At 43.0% G+C, this 23,205-nt stretch overlaps 2 protein-coding genes across 2 annotated transcripts; both read left to right on the top strand.

Annotated features, from left to right (window-relative positions):
• Window positions 1-106: 106 nt before the first annotated feature.
• Window positions 107-5,366, top strand: kctd2 (potassium channel tetramerization domain containing 2). Its single transcript, XM_010743388.3, has 6 exons — window positions 107-802; window positions 1,912-2,020; window positions 2,110-2,201; window positions 2,323-2,418; window positions 2,804-2,929; window positions 3,452-5,366. The coding sequence occupies exons 1-6, from the start codon at window positions 437-439 to the stop codon at window positions 3,479-3,481; spliced, it is 819 nt and encodes a 272-aa protein (XP_010741690.3). The 5' UTR covers window positions 107-436; the 3' UTR covers window positions 3,482-5,366.
• A 4,260-nt stretch (window positions 5,367-9,626) lies between these two features.
• On the top strand, window positions 9,627-22,583 carry slc16a5a (solute carrier family 16 member 5a). Its single transcript, XM_010743387.3, has 5 exons — window positions 9,627-9,854; window positions 13,019-13,494; window positions 17,197-17,340; window positions 18,271-19,110; window positions 20,384-22,583. Exons 2-5 carry the CDS (start codon window positions 13,122-13,124, stop codon window positions 20,653-20,655), a joined length of 1,629 nt encoding a protein of 542 aa, XP_010741689.3. The 5' UTR covers window positions 9,627-9,854; window positions 13,019-13,121; the 3' UTR covers window positions 20,656-22,583.
• Window positions 22,584-23,205: the final 622 nt, after the last annotated feature.

The raw sequence follows: 23,205 nt of genomic DNA, 5'->3' as shown, positions 1-23,205 counted from the left end.
ATTTATTGAATAAAGTAAAGTAAAGCAAAAAAAAAATAATTTTATTTATTTAATTCTAAAATGTTTCAAAAAACCTAAAATATTGCTCTTTGCTTTTATTTTGAAAAGCGGTGACACAGCGGAAGTAAACAGTAATCACGTTACACCCCGGAAGAATTGCCCCTTTCTCTGATTAACGTTTGAATAACGACAATGATCAATTTATCCCGCGAGCAGACGATTAAACACGACGCTGCGAACGTCGTACGACCGTCGGCAGTCTTCAGTCGGGTCTCGGTCTTTGTCTCCGGAGGTTAGAGGCGGTCGAGTGTGAGCAGCAACGCCCTGATGCCAGCCCGCTGTCCGTGTTTACAGAGCGGCTGACGGAGCTCGTTTCCCCGCAGTGTGTGTTCGCCGAGCCGTGTGTGTGTGTTTTTCAGATTCAACTAAACCAAACATGGCTGAACTGCATGTTGTCGAACCGAGCGGTACCGGCACCATAGAGCAGCCCGAGCACCGTGAAGTCCGCGGCTCGGTGCGCCTGGCGTCGCCCACTCTCGTGGTTCCGCCGCGGAGCAGCCAGCTCAGCCCCGGCGGGGTGTCATCGAGCAGCGGCGGCAGCGGGCGGTCGGTGTTCGGGTTCCCGATGAAGAGCAACCCGAGCTCCCCGTCCGAACAGATGGGGGACAAACCGGGCTCACGCTGGGTTCGGCTCAACGTCGGCGGCACGTACTTCATCACGACCAAACAGACGCTGTGCAGGGACCCGAAATCCTTCCTGTTCCGACTGTGCCAAGAAGACCCGGACCTGGACTCCGACAAAGTGAATGTTATATTATTTATATACAAACAAACAGAATATATGTTTGGATCTGGATGATTACTGGTGGAAAATCATTTAATTTATATGATTTTTAGGCATTACCTCCACTTATCATAATATAAGTAATACATCATAACATTAAAGTCAAAATAATTATCTTTATTTTCATTTATTTTAAATCCTGTGTTTCTTAAAATCACTAAATCCAAACAGCCACAAACAGACGAGATGCTCACACTGTGTAATATTTGTTATCTGTGCTTTTAAAGTGACTTAAACGATAATTATTTTCATCATCGATTCAGAAAAATGTTCCTAAAGTCTTCACCGCCGTCCTCAAATCTCTCCAGATTTCTGTCAGAGACGACTAAAGAAACTTAAATATATATTTAATAAATAATAAAATCTACATATTCGTGTTATAGCAGGTACAGATTCTAATATTGGAGACCATTTAAAGGTCCGATGTGTCAGATTTAGTCTGTTTTCATCGGTGTAAAATCACCTGAAAGCGTGATGATGTTTTGTTACCTTAGAATAAAAAATTTTATACCTACAGACGCTGCAGGTCCTTTTTCACAGAGTGAAGGAGCGAGGCGAGAGGTTGCAATCAATAAATACAGAGCTACACACTGTAATATAAAAGAAAAGTCTGATGACAGTATTGGCAGATATCTCTTAATTTGGTTATTAAAGAATCATGACCAAGATCGGGATATACGGCACAAATCCAAGAGTTAAAATCAGCCAGTCGATGTGCGAGTTTATACAGACATATGTTACCTCCTCTAGTGAACGACGCCTGGCTCTGACACCCGTACGCTCAGGGCGATCCAAACTTTTCTTGTCCGTTGTTCCTCATTGGTGGAACGTCCTACCAGCTCCTACCAGATCAGGGGCGTCCCTTTCTACCTCCACAAACCTCCTGAAGATCTCCAGCTCTTCAGAGAGGACCTCCTCTCTCTTTTTGCTGCACTGACCTTGTCGCTCTGTACCGTGATTGTTTCCTTTTTTCTGGACGTCATCTTCATCATATTTTGTCCTCTGCAAACTTGACAATGATCCCCCAGTCCTCCTCTCTAATTTAATCTCTCACTGTGTTCCTCCAGGACGAGACAGGAGCCTACCTGATCGACAGGGACCCCACGTACTTCGGCCCGATCCTGAATTACCTGCGGCACGGAAAACTGATCATGGATAAAAATCTGGCAGAGGAAGGTAAAACATGCGGATCGTCTTGCTCGTCGTCTCGGTCAGTAAAGAAAGATTTATAAGAGACCAAACGGTGACGATTTGTTTCACGTCAGGTGTTCTCGAGGAAGCCGAGTTCTACAACATCGCTTCACTGGTGCGGCTGGTTAAAGAGAGGATACGGGACAACGAGAACCGGACATCTCAGGTACACGACCACCAGGACCGAGAACAGAATCAATCAGCACAGCAGACTTTCTTCTTGTACGAATAGAAATGAAATCATTTCTGTTTTCGTGTGCATGTGCTCTTCTCGTCACGTCCCTCAGGGCCCCGTGAAGCACGTGTATCGAGTACTGCAGTGCCAAGAGGAGGAACTCACACAGATGGTCTCAACCATGTCGGACGGTTGGAAGTTCGAGCAGGTGCAGAAAACGTGTTTTTGTTTCTGCTTTGACGCTTTCAAAGCTGCAGCTTGGAGATTCAAACAGTATAAACAGATATAAAGTCATGAAGTCTAAGATATTCATGATTTTAATGTCAGTTGGCATGTCTGCGCATATTTAAGGCTGCTACTAATTCAAATTCAACGTCCCGTGTTTCAGCTTCTGTAAAGATTTGTTGCTTTAACTTGTTTTCTATCATTTTATAATTTTTTCTGACTGAATAATTGAAAAAATAATCAACATCGTGTTGCAGCTCTGTACTTTAAAGACCACTAGAGCTGCAACATTACTGACGAATCTGTTGATTATATTCTCGACTGATTGCTTAAAAATGTCTAACTTTATATTTCTTCCTTCCCATCAGCTTATAAGCATCGGCTCGTCTTACAACTACGGCAACGAGGACCAGGCGGAGTTTCTATGTGTCGTTTCTCGGGAGCTCAACAACTCCACCAACGGTATCGTGATCGAGCCCACCGAGAAGGCCAAGGTGAGGGGACGAGAGCCGCAGCTGGGGCCGACAGAAATGATCTGATTAGTTCTGTTATTAATCTTTATCTTTATTTTAAGAGGTCATAAAGCAAAAAAACACTGAACTGAAACACCAAATGTGTATTAATCCACAGAAAATAATCTCCAACAAATGCACTAATTAAAAAAATAAAACGTCCAGCTGTTAGAAACATTATTTTATTTATTTTAATACATTTCTGTATTTATGAGCCATTTTTTAAGTCTTCAGTAGGAGAGTACTGAGGGATGGATTAATGTGTTATTGATCTCTTTTCTTTCATTGATTAATCTGTTAATGAATTAATTGTTTAGTCTATAAAATGTTCAACTTCAAATTAAGAGAAAAGGCTCAAAGCAGAAAAAATATCTGGACTTTTGCTCCTAGTTAACGACTTTGACGATGCCACACGCGTCCTTTAATTAACTTCACAGAATCAGGAAAACAGGAATGAGTTCAGTTTGAGACTTTAACTTTTGTTTTGTCTTTCTGTCCTCTCAGATCCTTCAAGAGCGAGGCTCGCGGATGTGAAGAGAGCCGAGCTGAATAACACTCAAACCACAGAAACAATAACATCGACATCTCCTCCAGTTTTATCATCGAGATCCACGAGTTTATCCTCCTCCTCCTCCTCCTCTTTACCGCCTTCGCCGTCATCATCATCCTCCTCCTCGGCTCCCTTCCCTCCTCCTCTGGTGTGCCTTTCCACAGTGGGGGGCTCCCCGACGCCTCCTCCTCCTCCTCCTGCTCCTCCTCCAGTGCTGCAACACGACGACCCTGACTTGTCTTCTTGTTTCTTCTCCTCGTCGGTCTCGGGCCGTGGACATCCTCGCGGGGAGTTTAAAAGGGAATACAAGAGAGTTGTTTTCCTCACAGCAGCTTCTTGATGGTCAGTGTCACTGCGGTGCAGGCTACGGTGCTGATTGTAGCCCCTCGTTATTGTTATTATTAATATTATCGTCAGTGGATGTGGACGCCCAGCACGGAGCTACTGTAAGTCATTATCATCATTATCATCGTCACTATTAACAGACAGGATACTTCCTCTCTCCTACGGCTCTGTCGACTCTGCAGAAACCTCCTCAGGACTCTCGAAAGGACGTAAAGGAGTGAACACAGCTCCACGGACTGAGCCTCTCTCTCTCTGTCTTTACCTGAATCCTGTTTGGCGTCTCCGCCGTCTGCACTCCCAGACTCCCGTCAAAGCCAGGAGGTCGGAGACGCGGCGTGACGCTCCTCTGCTCCCTTCGAGTCTTTCAAAAAAAAACAAAAAAAAACGAGTGATGTGGCGTTTCACCTCGCAGACGCCGCGTCCTGGTTCCGGTCCGGTCCTCACGTTTCCTGTTTTCAGGCTCGATCTCGGCGAAAGAAAACAAACTCCAAAAAACTCCAAAAAAAAAAAAAAAAAAGAAAAAGACTACACCTGTGTACAATTTGTCAAGGCATGTGAGGAATCTATATAAATCTATATAGGCTACATGATGAAACTATATGAAAAATTGAATGCAAATGGTGTAATTATTGATTTTTCTGTATCATAGTTGTCATATATTTACATATTCTGGTGGGTGAGTATTTAAACAACGGTGAAAATATCTTCTTTTTTAAAATTATTTTCATTTTTTTCCATACACACAGTTTTCCTGAAGGTTTCCCGCCCGGTCCACGTGGATGTGAGTTGACGTGTATGCAGCCGCCTCTCTCGGCTTTTCTGTCCACGACGAAAAATATCAAGTTTATTTTTTATTTTCAGCTGCACGCGTTCACTCGAGAAAGACAAGATACCGTCGACACGTTCTCTCTGAAATACTTTAGATCTCTTGCATATCTTAAAATTGTAATTAGGGATAAGGAAAACTATCGTCATTGCCCGGCGTGGCGTGGCGGCATTGGACCGTGGCCGTTTTTATACGTTGCCTCTCTCCCTCCTCACGTGCTACTCTCATGCCAATACTCACTCACTCTGCAGCTGCCTCTGTTGCCGGTCCTTAACTCGACACCCCAATCTCTCGTCTTTACATTTCTGCAGCACTTGTAGCAACCGAATCGTACTCCTCACGCTTAAAAAGCCCCGAGATACCCGAGCCCACGTTCTGTTATCACAGGAATATAACATACTGTCAGTGAACCTAGCACCAGATGGGAAGTGTCTTCAGAGGAAAAGCCTTTTCTTATTTTTACAGACGTTCTGTGACTTTTTGTTTTTCTGTGCCAGCAGACAGGTACCAACATGGCCAAAGTATGTTTCTCTTGGAATATACTCGACGTTAAGTTGCTGTGTGACGGCGTCGTTTTGAACGACTTGTAACAATGTAAACGCACACGTCTGTGATTAGAGCTGAAATGATCAGTCAGTTAACTGTTTGTTTCCAGATGTTTTATTGACTAAACTATCATAAAAATCATTGTGAGAGACCCTCAGCAGTCACCAAACTATATTTCTCTAACTGTTTATCCTCATCAGGGCCACATGGTGGGAGCTGGAGCCGACCCCAGCTGACTTAGGGCGAGAGGCGGGGTACACCGTGGACAAGTCGGCAGCTCATCACAGGACACACAGAGACAAACAAACACTCACATTCACACCTACGGACAGTTTAGAGTCACCGATTAACCTGTTAAGTTTCTGTCTGTTGACTGTGGGAGGAGAGAACATGCAAACTCCACACAGAGAGCCTCAGCCGAGGGTCGAGGTTTAGGATATAAAATGTCAGAAGAAGGTTCCTGGTTCGAACCTCGACTCTTCGAGCCTTTGTGTGCGGAGTTTGCATCGTAAAGAGTGGAGGCTGCACTTCACAGGTTAATTGGTGACTCTAAATTGTCAGTAGGTGTGAATGTGAATGGTTGTTTGTCTCCGTGTGTCCTGTGATGAACTGCCGACTTGTCCACGGTGTACCCCGCCTCTCGTCCTGGGTCAGCTGGGTTCGGCTCCCAACGTGTGACCCTGATGAGGAGAAGCGGTTACAGATAATGGATGGCCTCCACTTACCAAAAGTAACCTGAGCTTTTCTTAAATATTTTCCTTAATTTTACAGATTGAACTGTTGATCTGTGACTTGAGACTGTAACTGTTGAGGTTGAGGATACTAAATGTTAGAAAACATCCAGAAGGGTCCTGGTTCGAACCTCGACTCGTTTTTTTTCCCCCACAGTCCTAAGACATGTAACAGGTTCATTAGTGACTCTAAATTTGATTGTTTTCACCAACCAACAGTAAAAAAAACTGTCAATTAACTGATGGATTAACTGACTAATCGTTTCAGGTGTGAGCATGTTGTTGCTGTCGTGAATGCGGCCTTGTCACGTGAGCAACTTACTGCAAAGCTCGAGCCATATTTACACATATCAGACGGAGAAACATGTCGTCGTCGTCGTGGTCGCCCATCGTGCAGACTGAACTCACACTTTAAAGAAGCTGAGGTGCGTCCGATCTTTATCATGGATCACTTTTAACAGACCCCCGTCTTTGTATTTATAAAAAAAAAAATGTATTTGATGCATTTATATCAAGCATGAACAAAAAAAAATGCATTTAACCAGAGAGAAAGTGAGAAACCTGTGCTGTCGTCCTCGGAGCTCAAACTCTGACGTGACTTTTCTTTCCTCTCGACTGTGTCGTGCTCGTCGTGAGCAGACCAGACGTCTCATCGAGGAGCACTTCTTTTTGTTTTCTCTGGGCCTTTTGCAAAAGCACCTTGGGTGTTGTTTCCCCCTTCGTCTGTGTCCGGTGTTGTGCCTTTTGACCTGTGTTGTGCACAGTTGTTCTCCCCTCTCTCTCTCTCTCTCTCTTATCATGAGGTGCCTCTCATACCTTAAAAAAGCCAGGAGGCATCTCACCTGAGGTATATGATGTGTAATCTTCAGCTTGTTTTCTATTGTTGGTGTTTCAGTGAGAGGCAAGCCAAACGAACCCACCGTCCTCCCCTCCCCCTCTGCCTTTGCATTGTTTTATGTTTTATGATACATACCGACAAACTGAAAAACGAACCACCAGCTGCTTTCTTTGTGCCATTGCTTTTGAGCTAAATCCACCCACAGTCCCTTACGCTCCCGATGGTTCAATAAAAAAAATGTTTTTGTGTGAATCTGCCGTAAACGCTCGCATCGTGTTTGCGGCGTTACCAAATCGGGAGGGAAGCGGGGAGCGCCGGTTCAAAAGCAGGTTTCCCTCCTCTGCTTTTATCTTAGTAAAACTCCAGCAGTGCACTTGTTACCGGAAAGCGATCTGACTATAAACTCGCCGTCATTTTTTGGCTTCTCTTTCTTTTCTTGAGTCGCATGCTGAAGCCAGATTGGATTTTTTAGATGTGTGTAATCGAACCTTTTAAAAGCACTTAACTGTACCTGTCACCTTTTTATTTTTAATTTTGTGAAACCCAGTTTTCTCTTGAACATTTTTCGGTCGCACGGTTCAGTTGTTCCCAAACTGAAGATCTGAAAGCATCTTGTGACCCTTTTTAAAATAAAAAAAATCTTGTTTCTTGTGAATTCCGGTACAGATTTACTTTTTGAGGAAACTAATAATAACCCCGCGGGTTGGCGAGGTTGAAGCGGGAAGTTTGGGAACGACTGACCTCGCCCAACTCTGCAGCGTGATTATCCGAACGTTCGAATCAAGCATTTTTTAAACAAACGACAAAAACTTTTTGAATCTTTTACGTTCACCTGCACTAGTTAGTCTCCAGATAATGTGCAATTTTTAACAAATCTGCAAAAAAAATATATAATATATATAAATATATCTGTTGTTTGGGCACGTGAAAACACGAGAGCATGCATTTGTTCTAGAGATTATGATGTCGTGTACTGGATTTTGTCTGACCTCCGTGTTGTGATGCATGGTGGGGCGAGCAGAGGGAAGGCATGGCTCTGTGGTTTGTAGGTGTAGATTTCTTGTGTGGAAACAGTAAGGTCTGCAACTAGACGCGTTCTCTACTCACATGTTCTGTTCTCTTTGTTGTTTCTGTATCTCTGTCATTGTCAGTTTTAACCTGAACGTCGTAGCTTTGAACGCTAATTAACCGACCAATCAGATTGCAGATTATAACCCCGCCCTCTCCACCTCCTCTTAACCTTATATAGCGTTTCCTCAAACCCGCAGGTCAACACACAAAAAGAAAGTTTTAGTTATTTTTTAAATTCATGGATCATGTTTTGCCAGTTTAACCTGTAAAACACCTGCATGCGTTTGTGAACACGCACACCTGTACACTCATTTAGACGTGTTGGAGAAGAAAAAAACAAAGAGTCACCTATTTAACAGTTACTTTGTGTTCATTTATCAACAGTATTGATGTCAAATGTGAATATTGTTAATGGAGACTGTGGAGAAACTGTTTGGAAGCTGACAAAAAAAAAAAAAGTTTTTTTGTCCGGTTTTTGTTTGTTTGTTTGTTTGTTTCACTTTTATTTATTTTATATTTTTTGAATTTTGTCTACCGATGTTGTTTCTTTACATGTAACAATTTTAACACAAAAAAAAACCCTGTCTGGTTTTTAATCATAAAATGTGTCTGTGTTTTAAAAAAAAAAACTGTTTGTTGGTTTTGTTTTCTGTCACTATTTGCTTATATTTACATCGCTCACAGTGTTTTGAACACACGTTACAGCCTCAGGCGTCACAGTAAACATTAAGTTGTGCCAAAGTTTTGAGATATCTTGACTCCAGAAGATCTTTTGCCACTTTAGAACAAAGAAGGTGAGTTCAAAACATTAAATAAAAACATTTAAAGGAGCTCGACAGCAACATATTTCATTCCCAATGACAGATAAATCAAAACCGAGGTGAGTACTAATAGTAAGGAAGTAAATGACACCGCAATGCAACCACTGACAGTATAAAGACTGGATGCTGTATCCGTGACATCACCCAAAGGTTTCTGAAGACCTCAAAATATGTGGCAGCGGCTGGATGCTCAAACAACACCCACCTGTCAATCAAAGCGTCCACGCTCTTAATCCTGCATAACTTTAAGCCTTAATATAATGTGAACAGGTGAGTTGTATATAAATTCACCCTCAGTACAGTTGTCATGAACGGGGAAATTAGCTACAGAGACCAAAACTGTTTTTTGTACCAGGCTGTAAACATGTTTATTTCTGCTGTCTAACATGGGGACTTATGGAGACTGACTCACTTCTGGAGCCAGCCTCAGGTGGACGTTAGAGGAACTGCAGTTTTTTTTTTTTTGGCTTCATTTTGTCACCTGCCAACATGCTCATGATAAGATGAAAGTATTGTTATAGATCGCTGATGATGATGATGATGATGGGTAGTAAAATCTAACGTGTGTAGGATTTAGCTGCAGGATGCAACCGGATGAATACTCCTGCCTCACCCTGTCATATAAAGGGCTCAACAAAAACACACAGATTCTTGTGTTCAGGTGATTATAGACTAATTAAAACAATATTATATTCAATTCCTGCAAATAGATCCTTCTAAAAAAAAATGACACACCGGACCTTTAATAAGATCACATGTTTAGAAGTACAGTATAGATGATAAAATGGAAATACTGATAAATGGAAAGTTAGGTACCTCACATGTGTGGCTCTTAACGCAGCTTTCAGCCCTGTGTGTGTGTGTGTGTGTGTGTGTGTGTGTGTGTGTGTGTGTGTGTGTGTGTGTGTGTGTCTGTGTGTGTCTCTGTGTGTGTGTGTGTGTGTGTGTGCGTTGTGGTATAAGCCTGAGGCAGGCCGGGGCCTGCACAGCACAGCCCGCATCCATCGCTCCGAGGCAGGAGGACACGTTAAGAGTCTCCTCCCACCGCGGGTGGACGCTGGAGCTCCGTGACGAGGAGAGAGAGAGAGAGAGAGAGAGGGGGGAGACAGCCCGGCAGCAGCAGTCGCCTCTCATGGGGAGTCATCGAGGAGCGACTTGTGCGGAATCAGCATAAAGAAGGTGAGAGATGTTTGCTTTTTAAAACGTGTTTATGCGCAGAAGATATTCCGCTTCCAGCGCGCACTCTCTGCTCTGAAAGTGCTGCGCTGTTGATGTCCAGGAAATATATGCATGAGGGTCGATGGGTGAGGGGTAAAAAGATAAAATATGGGTCATTTATTAATTTCCAGACACTTTTAGTGGAGCTGATTTGATCGGACGGAGCTGCGGGTTTGGGTTTGGAGTGAAAATACGCGCTTTGGTGAGCTCTTCATCCGCAAACAAGCCGGAAAAACAACGGATTGACACGTGGGTGACGCTCCCCTACGTGGTATTACAGAGGAAACATGCACAGAGTAGATATATATAAAGCTGATGAAGCTTCCTTTGTGCAGCCGGTAAACAAATTCCACTACCCGACATGCAAAACAGGCGACAATTACGCAGCGCTCTCATCCGTCCTCGGGCTGTCCCGCAGGGAAGATCAGCTGCTCAGCATCACTTTTATTTGTCATGGGAGAAATGATATTCTCCCAGCACCTTCCCTCCTCCCTCCTGACTTCTTTTCAATAAGATGTAGAAGAGAAAGTAAGGCTGCAGGAACTGGAATGGTGATAAGATGTCATGCATGGCTTTGGTGGCTCAGATTGCTGAGATATGAGACACAAACACATCATGTGCATCATGTCCAACGACATGATGCAACAACCATGATGCCTGGTTGCTCAAACAAGCCACCTGTGACAGCGTCCACACTCTTAATCCTTCATAACTTTAAGCCTTAATATAACCTGAACATAGGGACGGGAATTGGTAAGATTTTTGCGATTCCATTATCGATTCTGCTTAACGATTCGATTCTTTATCGATTCTCTTATCGATTCTCATTTGGGAAAATAAAGGTAATCTTCTAAATGTAATGCAGAAGGCATTCGTTTAATGTGAACTGTTACAGCATGTTTTACAAAGAAGCACATGGCGCTAACATGGTAGGCAGTGTGTTATTTACCTTCTGTAGGTGTTCATAGCCTGGCCGCTGCTGCTAGGTTGAGATTCATCTCCAGTCCGAAGCGTGTCAAAAACACGACATTCATTTAAAAATATTGCATGTTGTGTGCACAAATGTTTCTGCATGTTGGTCGTGTTCCCTCCCGACGCTGTTATCTCCACTTTGCAGCGATTGCAAGTCGCCCTGTTGACGTCTGTTTTGGTAAAATGCAGCCAAACTTTGGAGCGTTCGAACCAATGGGTGCCATCGTTTACTACCGTGCGAAACTTGCATAAGTTACGTGGCGTAATCAGTCGTGCTTGCTGGAATCGATAAGAGAATCGTTAGATAAACTGCCAAACGATTCCATGGAATTGAAAAACACGGAACCGATTCTCAACAAGAACCGGTTCTCGATTCCCATCCCTACCTGAACAGGTGAGTTGTATATAAATTCACCCTCAGTACAGTTGTCATGAACGGGGAAATTAGCTACAGAGACCAAAACAGTTTTTTGTACCAGGCTGTAAACATGTTTATTTCTGCTGTGAAGTTGGACATTTGGACATGGGGACTTATGGAAACTGACTCACTTCTTCTGGAGCCAGCCTCAAGTGGACGTTTGGCTTCATTTCTCAGCCACGGAGGTTGTCGCTCAGTTCCGACTAATCTTGTTGGGTTTTGTTAGACGTTTGAGAAGTTAAATGTCGACAAATGGAGGACGAAGAAAAGCCAGTCTGTGCAATGCTAGAAGAAGAAACCATGGATCAAGATTTTATTCGCACAAAAACGTTAAACTCCGTTCTTAAAGAAAGCTTTGTCATCTTGGAAACATGCCAAAAGCTGATGAGCTTAGCACAAAGACTGGAACGACGTGCCCTGGTCAGTATTTAACATGTTGTATTTGATTTGTTTTAAAGTGGGTTTTTGTTCCAGACTGTTCTGCTCATGAAGTGGTCTGAGTGCAGTGGCATTGTCCTCTCAGGGGTCTCAGGATGAGGACGATCTGCTCAATAGCTGGTACATCTGGAAATGGCATTAAGATTATTCAGGCGAGGAGGAGGGGGGGGGATTCAACTGGAACATTTGCACAGTGCTCTTTTCATTCGAGGGATTTCACAAGTTTACGTTAGTCTCATGCTAGCCAGATTCCTCACACCCAATCAGACCTCTCCTTTGTTAACTCACTCACAGCCTGACCTGCAGTCATAAAGTCCTGGATGTCATTTTCTGATTTTTTTTAAATGCTCATACTAGCCCCCGAAGCACCTACAGGAAATGAACCGCTGCAGACCCCGTCTGCACAAGAGACGAGAAGTCTCGGTGGGTTCTCGAATCTAATTTAAGTCTCTGTGAAGATTTTAGCAGCATGTAAAGTGAGTTCACCTCTGAACAGACCGTTATCGATTGTAGAAGAACCAACTGAGCTCCTCAGGGAGCCTTTTCCTCTGTGTTGCACTGTTAAACGCTCCTTCTTGTGCAAGAATAATAAATTCAACTTTGATACTTTGAATCCAGTCTTCCTTATTCAAGGGTGACTTTCCACACACTGATGCTCACAGGACGAGATCTGGTGACCAGCTGTTGACGGTTTCAGAGTCAAAACCGGAGGAAGAGGGTGTCTGTCATGTTCTCTCAGCTCTAGAAGAAGATTTACTTTATTAATCCCAATGGGAAATTGTTCTTTCACTCACATATTTACTGTATTCTACCTGCCCACGGCCAAAAAGCAGAACAACTGGCGAACAGCTGGTGAGCGCAGTGGAACATTTAGCAGCTAAACAAATAATCCATTTAGTATTGTATTGTTTGTTATGCAGCACCATGTTCGTTGGAAAGCAATCCGCCGTTGTTGTTTGCGTGCAAAACAGTTCTCACACACACCTAGTGTTGTAAAGTGTGGTGGATGAAAATAAAGAGACTGTGGAAAGAGAAGAAATTGTCTTTGGAGCACATCCTCATCTGTGGACAAGACAAAGAAACCACGGACTGGCGCTACATGAAGGATTAACATGACATTTCCCCGACACAAAGTTGCGTGCCGGCTCTTTTAGGCTGTACTCGGTCATAGAGCTGCATGGACGTAGTCTGTGTGATGTGACGTGTGAAGCTGATAACGATGCCAGCACGCTGTGGAACCGCTCACCCTTCACCTGCTTCATACAATCTGATGGATGGTTTGCTTTTGTCGTTACAGGTGACCTGAAAGGAGGCAGCAGGTACAGTGTCATGGGCCACACAAGTCACTACACACCCTGCAGAGCTAACACAGGAATCTCACCCGAACAGCCGAGGAGAAAATGACTCAGAGAAATGGAATCAGTGGGACAAGCGATCGCTTCCTCCACTCCGAGGCCTCCGTGGTTTGCGAGGACGCCGATGGTAAAAGCATGGAGCAGGAGAGACCTCCAGAGGTCAACGACTGCGAATCCGAGGAAGGGGGACGGGGAGGTGAACGCGAGGGCTCTGTGGCTGTAACGGGGCCAGTCACGGCTCCAGATGGCGGTTGGGGCTGGGTGGTGCTGGTTGCCACCATCATGGTCCTGGCTTTGACCCTGGCGTTCCCGTCCTGTGTGGGAATCTTCTACACCGACCTGCAGAATGAGTTTCATGCGTCCAACAGCGAAACGTCCTGGGTGCCCTCCATCATGACGTCAGTGCTCCATGCAGGAGGTGAAGTAACGTTAGTGTGTAGATGACCTTAAATATTGTGCCTAGTGCATCATGATACACCTTCATTTCTGTATCATGGTACATAATATATTCTAATTGGATTTATTATTTAATTAACCAGGAAAGTTTTAAGCATCGGTTTAAGCAATGTTCTGTAAAACACTCGAGTACTGTCCATCACACGTTTGAGAAATATAAGTACATAGATAAGATGGGAGCTCTTTGTATATGAAAATATACCAGCGTGCGCGCCTTTAGTCAAACAAGACCATCCTACCCGAGTGTGAAGCTGGCAGTGGTGAGTCAGGCCTTCACAGTTGGCAACGAATCTGAGAGAAGCACGGTGAGCTGTGTCCATCATATGTAATGTCTGAACACGGGCATGCATGTACAAAAGATCTCCGTGATCCAATATAGTTAAAAATGTGTCTGCATAGAAACATTAATGAGCATCTTTTACGTCTTGGCCTGAATTATTTATTTAAAAAATAGTAAAAGAGGGACAAGCGCAGGAATATTGTCACTGTATTATCATTATATCATATATATCATATCATATTATTCGCACCGCTACCTCATAAGTTGAAATATAAAACCAGTGAGAGACTGTGTGTGTTTTTAAACATGTCCTGCTGTGTTGATGTTGTTTTAAAGAAGATTATTTCATGAGAAAGTACTTAGCTCGCTTATTTCCCATGACCCAGAGGGACTGGAGTACTCTACACACCAAGAACTGACCGTCACAAAGAGTTAGAGTTATAATTCAAACCTTTAAATAGCACGTTCATTCTGACGTGGTTAAAAGACGCTGAAGTCATGAACAATAAAACACACCCTTGCTTAAATCAATACACAAACTGACGTCCTGCTGACTCAGTCACTCACTTCCCATTACCCTGGATCACTTGTAGCCACAAGTAGAGGACTGCTTTAAAAAAATATTAAAGTTTCATGCTCTGGATCTCTTTCGGTAGAGCTTTAGACACAGTGTTTGTCATATTTCGATCACTAGAACTAATAATTAGATGTTATACAAGACTTTAATTAATATTCTTTGAAAGTTGTTGTTGTTTTTAGATTCTCTGACCGTATGGTAGGCACAAACAGGGACTTTTTGTTGTCCAGTTACTCCCTGAAACATTTAAAACCGATGCCAGTGAGATAAAAGTAAAAATGTTGCACGTTTCCTGTGATCCGCTTGCACATAGGGAGGCATATTATTGAAGAGTACCACATAGAGATGTAAATACCGTCCATAACTGGCATCAAAACCTCCGTTTCAGGAGTGAAACTGAGTCTTGAGAATCTTGCAGTGGTGCACGGAGGGGATCTCTCTGCAGACTGTAATGCTAACTTCCTTCCTTCATTATGTAACCTGCATGAAACGGGGAAGTAGTGTTTGCTCTGCGAGGGGACATAAAGTCAATACAGAGGATCATGGTGGACAAACTGTACAATAACTAACTGATATACTGTAGCACAGTGACGTTATTCTGTTTATTGGTGTCCAAGACTAGTCACAGAGAGTTTGAGGGTAAAAAACTCTTGGACAGACTAACCGGAAGGAATGTGTTTAATCTGGCCCTCTCACTCAGTCCTGGAGACTTTGTATGTTGAAGGATTAGAAACAGATTAATCAATATCGCGGCAGGATTGGTGCAAATAATGAACAGACTGTCAATATTTGTAGTGCTAAATCTTTAAGTGTTGTTTCCCGGTGGAACAAAAACTGGGTGAAAGTGACTTCCACACGTTCTCATGTTCACTCCCGGTTAATGACATCTATTGATCCTGATTTAATAGCACAATCATAAAAATAAATAGTATAAATCCTAATTATTTTAAAATATGAGTGCCTTTGTGTCCTTGTGACGAACTTTCTGTTCCCACTGTGGACGTGGTCAGTAATGACCTCTTGCAGAATCAGAAAGCTCTGATTACACGAAAACAATTTGTGCCTGTCCGTACCGGTGATATCAACCCTCCCACCTTCCTTCCCTACCTGCCTGAAAACACAAACCTCGAGCTCGTGTTGAATTTAGTTTGGCACAAATCAGTTCGACGTCTGATTCACTATTGCCCAGTTTCTGATGAAAAGACCTTTGTGTTTTTCTCGATAACTGGATATAAAAATGTTTTATACCACGGAAAAATAAATGCATGATTAGATATGAGAAGAGAGCCCACTGCTGCGTGACTCATATCCATAAACATGATCCAGTATTCTTGTGAAATTCACTGTAATCACAAAGAGTCGTATCATTTATTGAGCATTAACAACTTATATTTTTACCAAAATAATCCACGTCTCAGCCCGACTTGATTATTCTGTCAAAAACCTGTGCCCAGTCCGTGACTTCCCAGCTTATTGTAGCATCTTTCTGCAACCAAGTGCACTCAAACCTGCTCCAAACTGTATTAAACTGACTTACAATGTAATCTACATGTACATTATATATACACAAAATTACTACAAGAACTTAACTAGCATGTCATAACAACATTTTTCTTAGTAAATAGAGATCTGTAACTTAAGCGGCTGTTACGAGGGGCAATAAATTAAATTAAAATAATGAACCTTTTTTAAAAAGTCACAACAAATGAAGCAGTGCATGCACAATATATTTCTGTACTCTACATTTAAAGGATAAATCTATATTTTTCTAGAAAAGAATCAAATCAAATCAACGTCTGTGTATCACAGCCTGTTAGGTCTTATCTTATCTCTGTCCTCTGTGCCACAGAGCTCCATCGTTGTCCAATAATAATTAAAAACACATCAGCGAGCCGCGCTGTCGCACCAGATGACATGTTCCTTCATTACCGTGAACACACACACACACACACACACACACACACACAAATACACACCAGAGCACCAAATGTGGATTAATCCGCTGCTTAAAATAGTCCCCCAAACAAACGCTGCACTGTTTACTCCAGTTTGATTAAAACTGCAGAGTCGTGTATATTGTTGAGAGCTACTATTAAAAGGTTTAGTGAGAATCAATGTCCTAATGTCTGAGACCTTATCACTGATGCATTAGAAATGCAGAGGAGTATTCAGATATACACCACAGTGTGGGAGGACGTGATGACTGTGTACACGTCTCGTGGTTTTGGGAGACAGGGAAAATAAATTCCTGATCCGACAGTTTAATCAAGTCGTGGCGTTGCGGCCTCCTTCAACTGTGGTTGAACTAAAAGTTCAGACTTGGGTCATGACCTGAAACCGATGCAGAATATTACAAAGTATGATGTGTGTGTGTGTGTGTGTGTGTGTGTGTGTGTGTTATCTCCATCTGTACCATGCAGCCATGTTGCCTAACAACAAAGGCACCTCCCGTGTGTGTGTGTGTGTGTGTTGAGTTTACCACCTGTTGGCGACCTTTAACCAGAATACCCCACTGCTTTCAGCACTGAGGCTTCAGGCTTGACATTATTTATAAGCAGCAAAATGATGAACTGATGCGTCCTGAAACTCGGTATATTTTCATGCAGACTTCATAAAATCAGGTCAGCTCATACAATAAAACACCAAACATATCTTCTTCCCGTGCTTTCAGCAGCTAAACTCAAGACATATGAAACCTGCTGCAGCACAGGATTAAGTGTAGTGGCCTCGCCCCTCTGCTGTGTAAGCCTTTGTCCCGTTTCTGCTCCGGTATGCATTAAAATAAGAGCATTACATCTGATCCACAGGTCCCTTCTGCAGCGTGCTGGTGGGGAGACTCGGTTGCCGAGCGACAGTCATGTTGGGTGGAGTCCTGAGTGGGCTTGGAATGGCTGCAAGTTCGTTTACCCAGTCCATCGGCGAGCTCTACATCACCGCCGGGGTTATTACAGGTCAGCAAACATACAGCAGATTTATTATCCCGACCTGACACTCCATGATGATGATGGTGCACTACCTCTCCAGGAAAACGCAGTTACCTGGGAAAGAAAGCGGAAAACTTGGACTTATATTCATCAGACAGTCTGCTGTTTTATTCAAGATCATTTATTGTTGACTGTTGAATCCTGAACCAGAGCTAATTTGGTGATCTGCACTAATGTTTCCTGTTTGGAGCCACGATTACAGAGTTCTTGAAGCGTTGATTTAACCTCCATTTACTGTCCGACTGTCCCATTTTTAGTTTATAATCGTGACTACGCATCAGGCTGATATTCACACAAAATGTTACAGGAAATGGAAGGCTTATTTTTTACTTACATCCGAGAGATCTCTGTTTATTTTTTATTAGAAACTTTGTAGTATTTCAATAGAATAATGGTTTTTAAATCAGATTAAATTAAAAACACATCAGATTCCTCTGCGTACCTGTCAGTGGGACTTGTTTTCTGCCTCCATGTGGCCAAAAAATTAAGTAACAGAGCTTTAAACTATAAATAAAATCATTTTGAACTTCTGCTTTATTCCAGCTTTAGTCTAATTTTCATATTTTGGGTCGTTGCGTATAACAAAGATTGTATTTGCTAAAGTGATTTCTGAGATTTGGGAATGGGAACCCGGCATCACATGACACAGACAGACTGTGTGACCTCTCCTGATTACAGTTTGTAACGTAATCTGATCCGACCTTGTGATGATCAACCTGTTCCCAGATCGCAGCTTAATTTAACGAGCAACAATCTCATTATTTCAGATAAAAATCACCTAAAGTCCTAAAAGCTGTGCGTGTGTTGTCCAGAATACTTTTGCTATAGATGAATTTTAAATCCGTAAACACAATGCTGTCCCTGCTGTTGTCCTAACGTCTTCTTCTATGGTCACAGGTCTTGGTTTCTGCTTCAGCTTCCAACCAGCCGTGACGATCCTCGGGCACTACTTTGTGCGTCGCCGTGCGTTTGCTAACGCCATGTCGTCCACAGGCACCGCTTTGGGACTGTGCACTCTGCCCGTCCTCGGTCACTACCTCCACGGAGAGTTTGGCTGGAGGGGAAGTTTCCTCATTTTGGGGGCTGTCCTGCTGAACTGCTGCGTGTGCGGCGCCGTGATGAGGCCCCTCCAGCCCAACAGGGGCCGAGGTCAGCCGCTGATGAACCACGGACCCCCTCCGCCGGAGGAGGAAGATGCGAAGGAGGGGAAAGGGTGGGTGGGAAGGACGTGGAGCTTCCTGGTGGCTTCTTTGAGCGAACACATGGCCTTTGATCAGTTCTGCAACAACTCGCGTTACTGTGTGTACGCTATAGGCATCACCTGGATGATGCTCGGGTTTGTGGTGCCCTTGGTGTATCTCGTTCCGTACGCCACAGCAAACAACATGGAGCAGGGCCGGGCCGCGATGCTGCTCTCCATCCTGGGTGTCGTCAACATCGTGGTGAGGCCGCCGTTTGGCATCATCTTCAACATGCCCTGGTTCAAAGGGCGTCATGTTTACGTGTTCGCCTCGGCTCTGCTGGTCAACGGGCTGAGCAACAGCATCTGCTGCATCGGGCCCAGCTTCACTGTACTGCTGACATATGTGGCCGTCTACGGGTTGTCCATGAGCGTGGTGGGCTCCCTGATGTTCACCGTCCTCATGGATATAGTGGAGATGAGCCGCTTCCCCTCGGCTCTGGGTCTGCTCGCTATCATGGAGAGCATCACGCTGCTCATTGGACCTCCACTGGCAGGTAAACACACACACAGAGAGGAGAAGATGAGATGGAGAAATGTAGGACACAATCATGTTATGATCGGAAAATCTAGATTTACAGTTTGATTCAGCTGCTCTGGAGGTAAACCAGTGAAAACAGCTTTGAATGACTTAATGCTGTACCAGCTGAACCTGAGCTGAATCCGTCTGGAGCCGAGGAAAGCTGGCGTGGCCTAGTTTTAATGAGTCACAAGCCAAGTCATGCCGGTTATGTCCTCTAGATTTTGATCACCTCTGCTGATTTGACTGTGTGGAAAGGCAAATGAAATGATTTAAACCTCCACTCTTTCCGCTCACTCCCGTCTTTTCCTGCATCTTCTCCTGCTTTAATGACCAAACACACACACACGTGTAGCCAGAGGACATTTTCCTGCATGTGGTGTTTATGCTCGTGTGCGTGCGTCGTATGAATGGCAGAAATACGAGAATAGAAAATTCGACCCCTCCCGCTCGAGGCTGTCGCTGTAAATAACCTCAGTCAATGTGGCTGCAGCACAGAGAACAAAAGAAGCAAGGCAGCAGCGTTTGGAAGAAGTACTCAGATCTTTCCCTTAAGTGAAAGTATTGATATTAAAAAGTACTCACAGTGCAGTACAATGTTCCCTGTGTTGTTTTTGGGTTAATATTCCATGTGTATGTTGCATTAGATGTTGAAGGTTGAGCTCAGTTTAACTACTTTATGCACTGTTGGTTCATAAGATCGTGTTTGCAGCCTTAGATTTATTTATTTATCTTATCTTCTATTTGATTTTCTCAACCCATTACGAACACTGATCTGAAAAGATGTGGTGGAAAAGTGGAAGAATTCATCTGGATCAAATTGGAATAAAGTACAAATACCCTCAAACTTGTACTTTGCACAGTACTTGAGTAAATGTACTGCGAGTCCTTCTGCAGGAGTGAGGTTTAGTTTGTTGTGCAGCAGAGTGGGGAAAGGGCAAAGGCTCACTGTCTCAAATAACAGCTCCGGCTCTTAAAATCAGGCTGTGATGTAACAACAAGTCACAACAGACTCAGTCTGGGCATGCACGGTTAGATCTTCGATGTGATGCATACAACAGGGAAACTGAGGAAATGCCTCATCCTCCTTGTCTCCAACAGCTGTTTTTGTTGCAGCAGAAACCTGAGATTCATGCTCGTCCTGTAGTCAGTTATGTAGGAACATTCTTTTAAATTTAGGGAGCGGTCAAATAAAACGTCATCTTGCATGAAACGTCAAAGTTGTTGATGTTTTTTCTCGTTTGCTGCAGGAGTCCTGGTTGACAGGACGGGCCAGTACTACCACGTCTTCTTTGCCTGCAGTGCCGTCGTTGCCTCGTCCGCCGTGTTCCTCATGGTGTCTTTTTGGTGGCTGGATAAAAGGGACAAGAAGTGGTCGAAGCCGTGTCAACCGGCCTCACAGCCTGAACCAGCCAGATCTGCTATAAATATCGTCCCCGGCTGTCAGTACAGCAGCGTGCCCACGGAGGGAGACAAAGACAAGGCCTCGTCTAACGGCGCCGAGCATGTCGCCAGCGTCTGAACCTGCTTACACCGTGCGCCCTTCTTTAACACACAGACAGCTTTCACCTCCTCACCTTTACCTAAACTGACCCGGAGCGTCCTCGTGTGATGGACCCTTCGCCATCTGGCACGCCATAAAAAGCCAAAACAAACACTGTCAGTACTTTGCACTGTTTGATCGAGGTCAGACTCGATCCCACGTACCAAAATTAAGAGATGTGCACTTACAACTACAATGTGATTGTACTGTTTATCGTAAAAATGCTGCTGATCACACAATCTAAATATATATCTATATATATATACATATATTTGAGGTATCTCACTTTATCAAGCCAACAGACATCCATGATCCTTCGTTAAAGAAATCTCTCTAGATGTTGCTGCAGTGGTGTGTTTAATGGTGTATCAGCATATGATATGGTCTGAGTAGAATAATGAGACGGTAGCCTGAGTGCTTGTAATCAAATACAAAGAATATTTAGTCGTAACATCAAAGTGAGGAACACACAGAGCGAGGAGAAAGCTGGTATTTATTCTGGATTAAGGTTTCCTTTTGTCAACAAATCTTAAAAGACCAAAACCAACAAAGCGTTATCACGTCCAGATTAACACAGCCGATCAAATCAGCTGTTCCCATCGTGCACAGAGCAAACCAAACACTTCATTCCCACACTCACCATTCTGAATCAATGATCGGTCGATTGTTCCTTCCCAACTTATGTAGGAATGTTTACCTTGATGCTGATCAACAGTGCCTCAACCAGTAACAGTATAAAGAATGGACACAGTGACCTCACCCACAGGTTTTCGGGTGTAGTTGTTGTTGGTTGCACCGCCTCTTCTGCCGCCCGTGGACCTGAGGCGGGCTGAATGAAACGAGCAATCTGTAACCCACTGTTAATTATGCATAACTTTAATTAAGCGTTAATATAATGTGAACCAGTGGGTTAAACAAAATAATCACAATTACACTTTTATGTTACCACTCAAGGAGTTATGCAAACAGCTGAGATACGGCATCATGCCATGACACAAACCTACTAAAGATGTAAATCTTTAAAAACAGCTGGTTACTCTAGTTTGTATCAAAGTGAAATAGTGTTTTCCGCTGTGGATTAATCCACATTTGGTGATCTAGTGAGTATTTACAGCCTATTTCAGTATTTCCAAATAAAGTAAAGCAACACTGGACAACAGAAAGACGACACATCAGGTTTTGGATGCATGTGATACGTCGTCGTCGTAGGATGCATTCATTGTTGGTTTTGGTTTTTTGGTGGGATACTAAAACTACGATACTGAAGACTCGTTAGAGAGGTGTTTTCATTTCATTATCTCTAAGAAGCCAATTAAACACAGCATACTGAGCATATTACACCGATGTAAGAGTTACTGTAGATCACTGATGGAGGATAAAAGGTTGATTCTGTTTGTCTCTCACTGTCACATGTAGAAAATTAATATGTACTGTACAGTGAATCCTGATTTTTGTGTTTTGCAAGCTCCTTAATGGAACAGTGCCTTTTTATATATAACTCGTATATTTCTATACATATAACACCGAACCCTTTCAGGGAGACAGAAACACGTGATTTCATGTCAGGGCTGAAACCTTTTCACGGGAGGAATATTCAGCAGCTGAAACGTTTTATGACACTTTAACTGAGTTTACCTTCGTGTGACTCGACTGTCACACGGCCAGTACACGTTTGAACAAAGCTATAATATGTCACATGTGACTGGAAAATGAAATATATACATTAAATATACATGGCAGGTATGAGCTGTACTGCAGTAAAACACGTAAGCAGCTTCTCAGCGATGAGAGGATTTATTAGTAACTTTCTGAGGCTTTTTCTTGCTTTGGGCCAAATTCTACTTTTATTATAGATTCTTTATTTATACATTATGATCAGGGTAAAAAAAATAAATGTTTGACTATCACTAAGTGTGTCCTTGTCCTTTGAATATTTTGCATCAAAACTCCCCAGGAAACGAAGCAAAATGACCAACTGTAAAACTTTCTTAATACTTTAATATGACGGCTGATCAGTTTGTACCATACAATAAAAAGAGTCAGTCCAAAAACACTTTTTCCCACGTGAGCGACGAGACATGACAACCTACCTTTGTCTTTTAAAACTTTGACTTAAAAACAACAAAGTAAATCACAAAGTCTGACGCATGGTGTTTGCTTCCAGCATGTTCTCACTCTAAAAGGCTAAACTTAAGGTACACATCATAGAATTTAGAGCATAGAAATGGTTTAAACCTTTTTACACATTACTAATTGTGTATTTTAAACTAACATACTCTTTACAAGCCTTACATGAATTATGATGAAATTATTGGCCCTTACAACTTGGATGAACACTCAGAATCCCTCAACATCCTCTTTTATTTTTGTTGCTTTCATTTTATTTTTGTAACAGAGTATTTCTACACTTATTTTAAAAGTTTTTATTTTTAATTTTAACTTTATTGCAAAATACAACACAAATAATACAATTACAAAAGTTGTTGCTTCAAAAGTAAAAGTTGATAAACGGTCATACAGCATTAGGGC

Source organism: Larimichthys crocea, chromosome XVI (assembly GCF_000972845.2).
Source record: "Larimichthys crocea isolate SSNF chromosome XVI, L_crocea_2.0, whole genome shotgun sequence".
NCBI lineage: Eukaryota > Metazoa > Chordata > Actinopteri > Sciaenidae > Larimichthys > Larimichthys crocea.
This window is presented reverse-complemented; position numbering and strand designations above follow the sequence as displayed.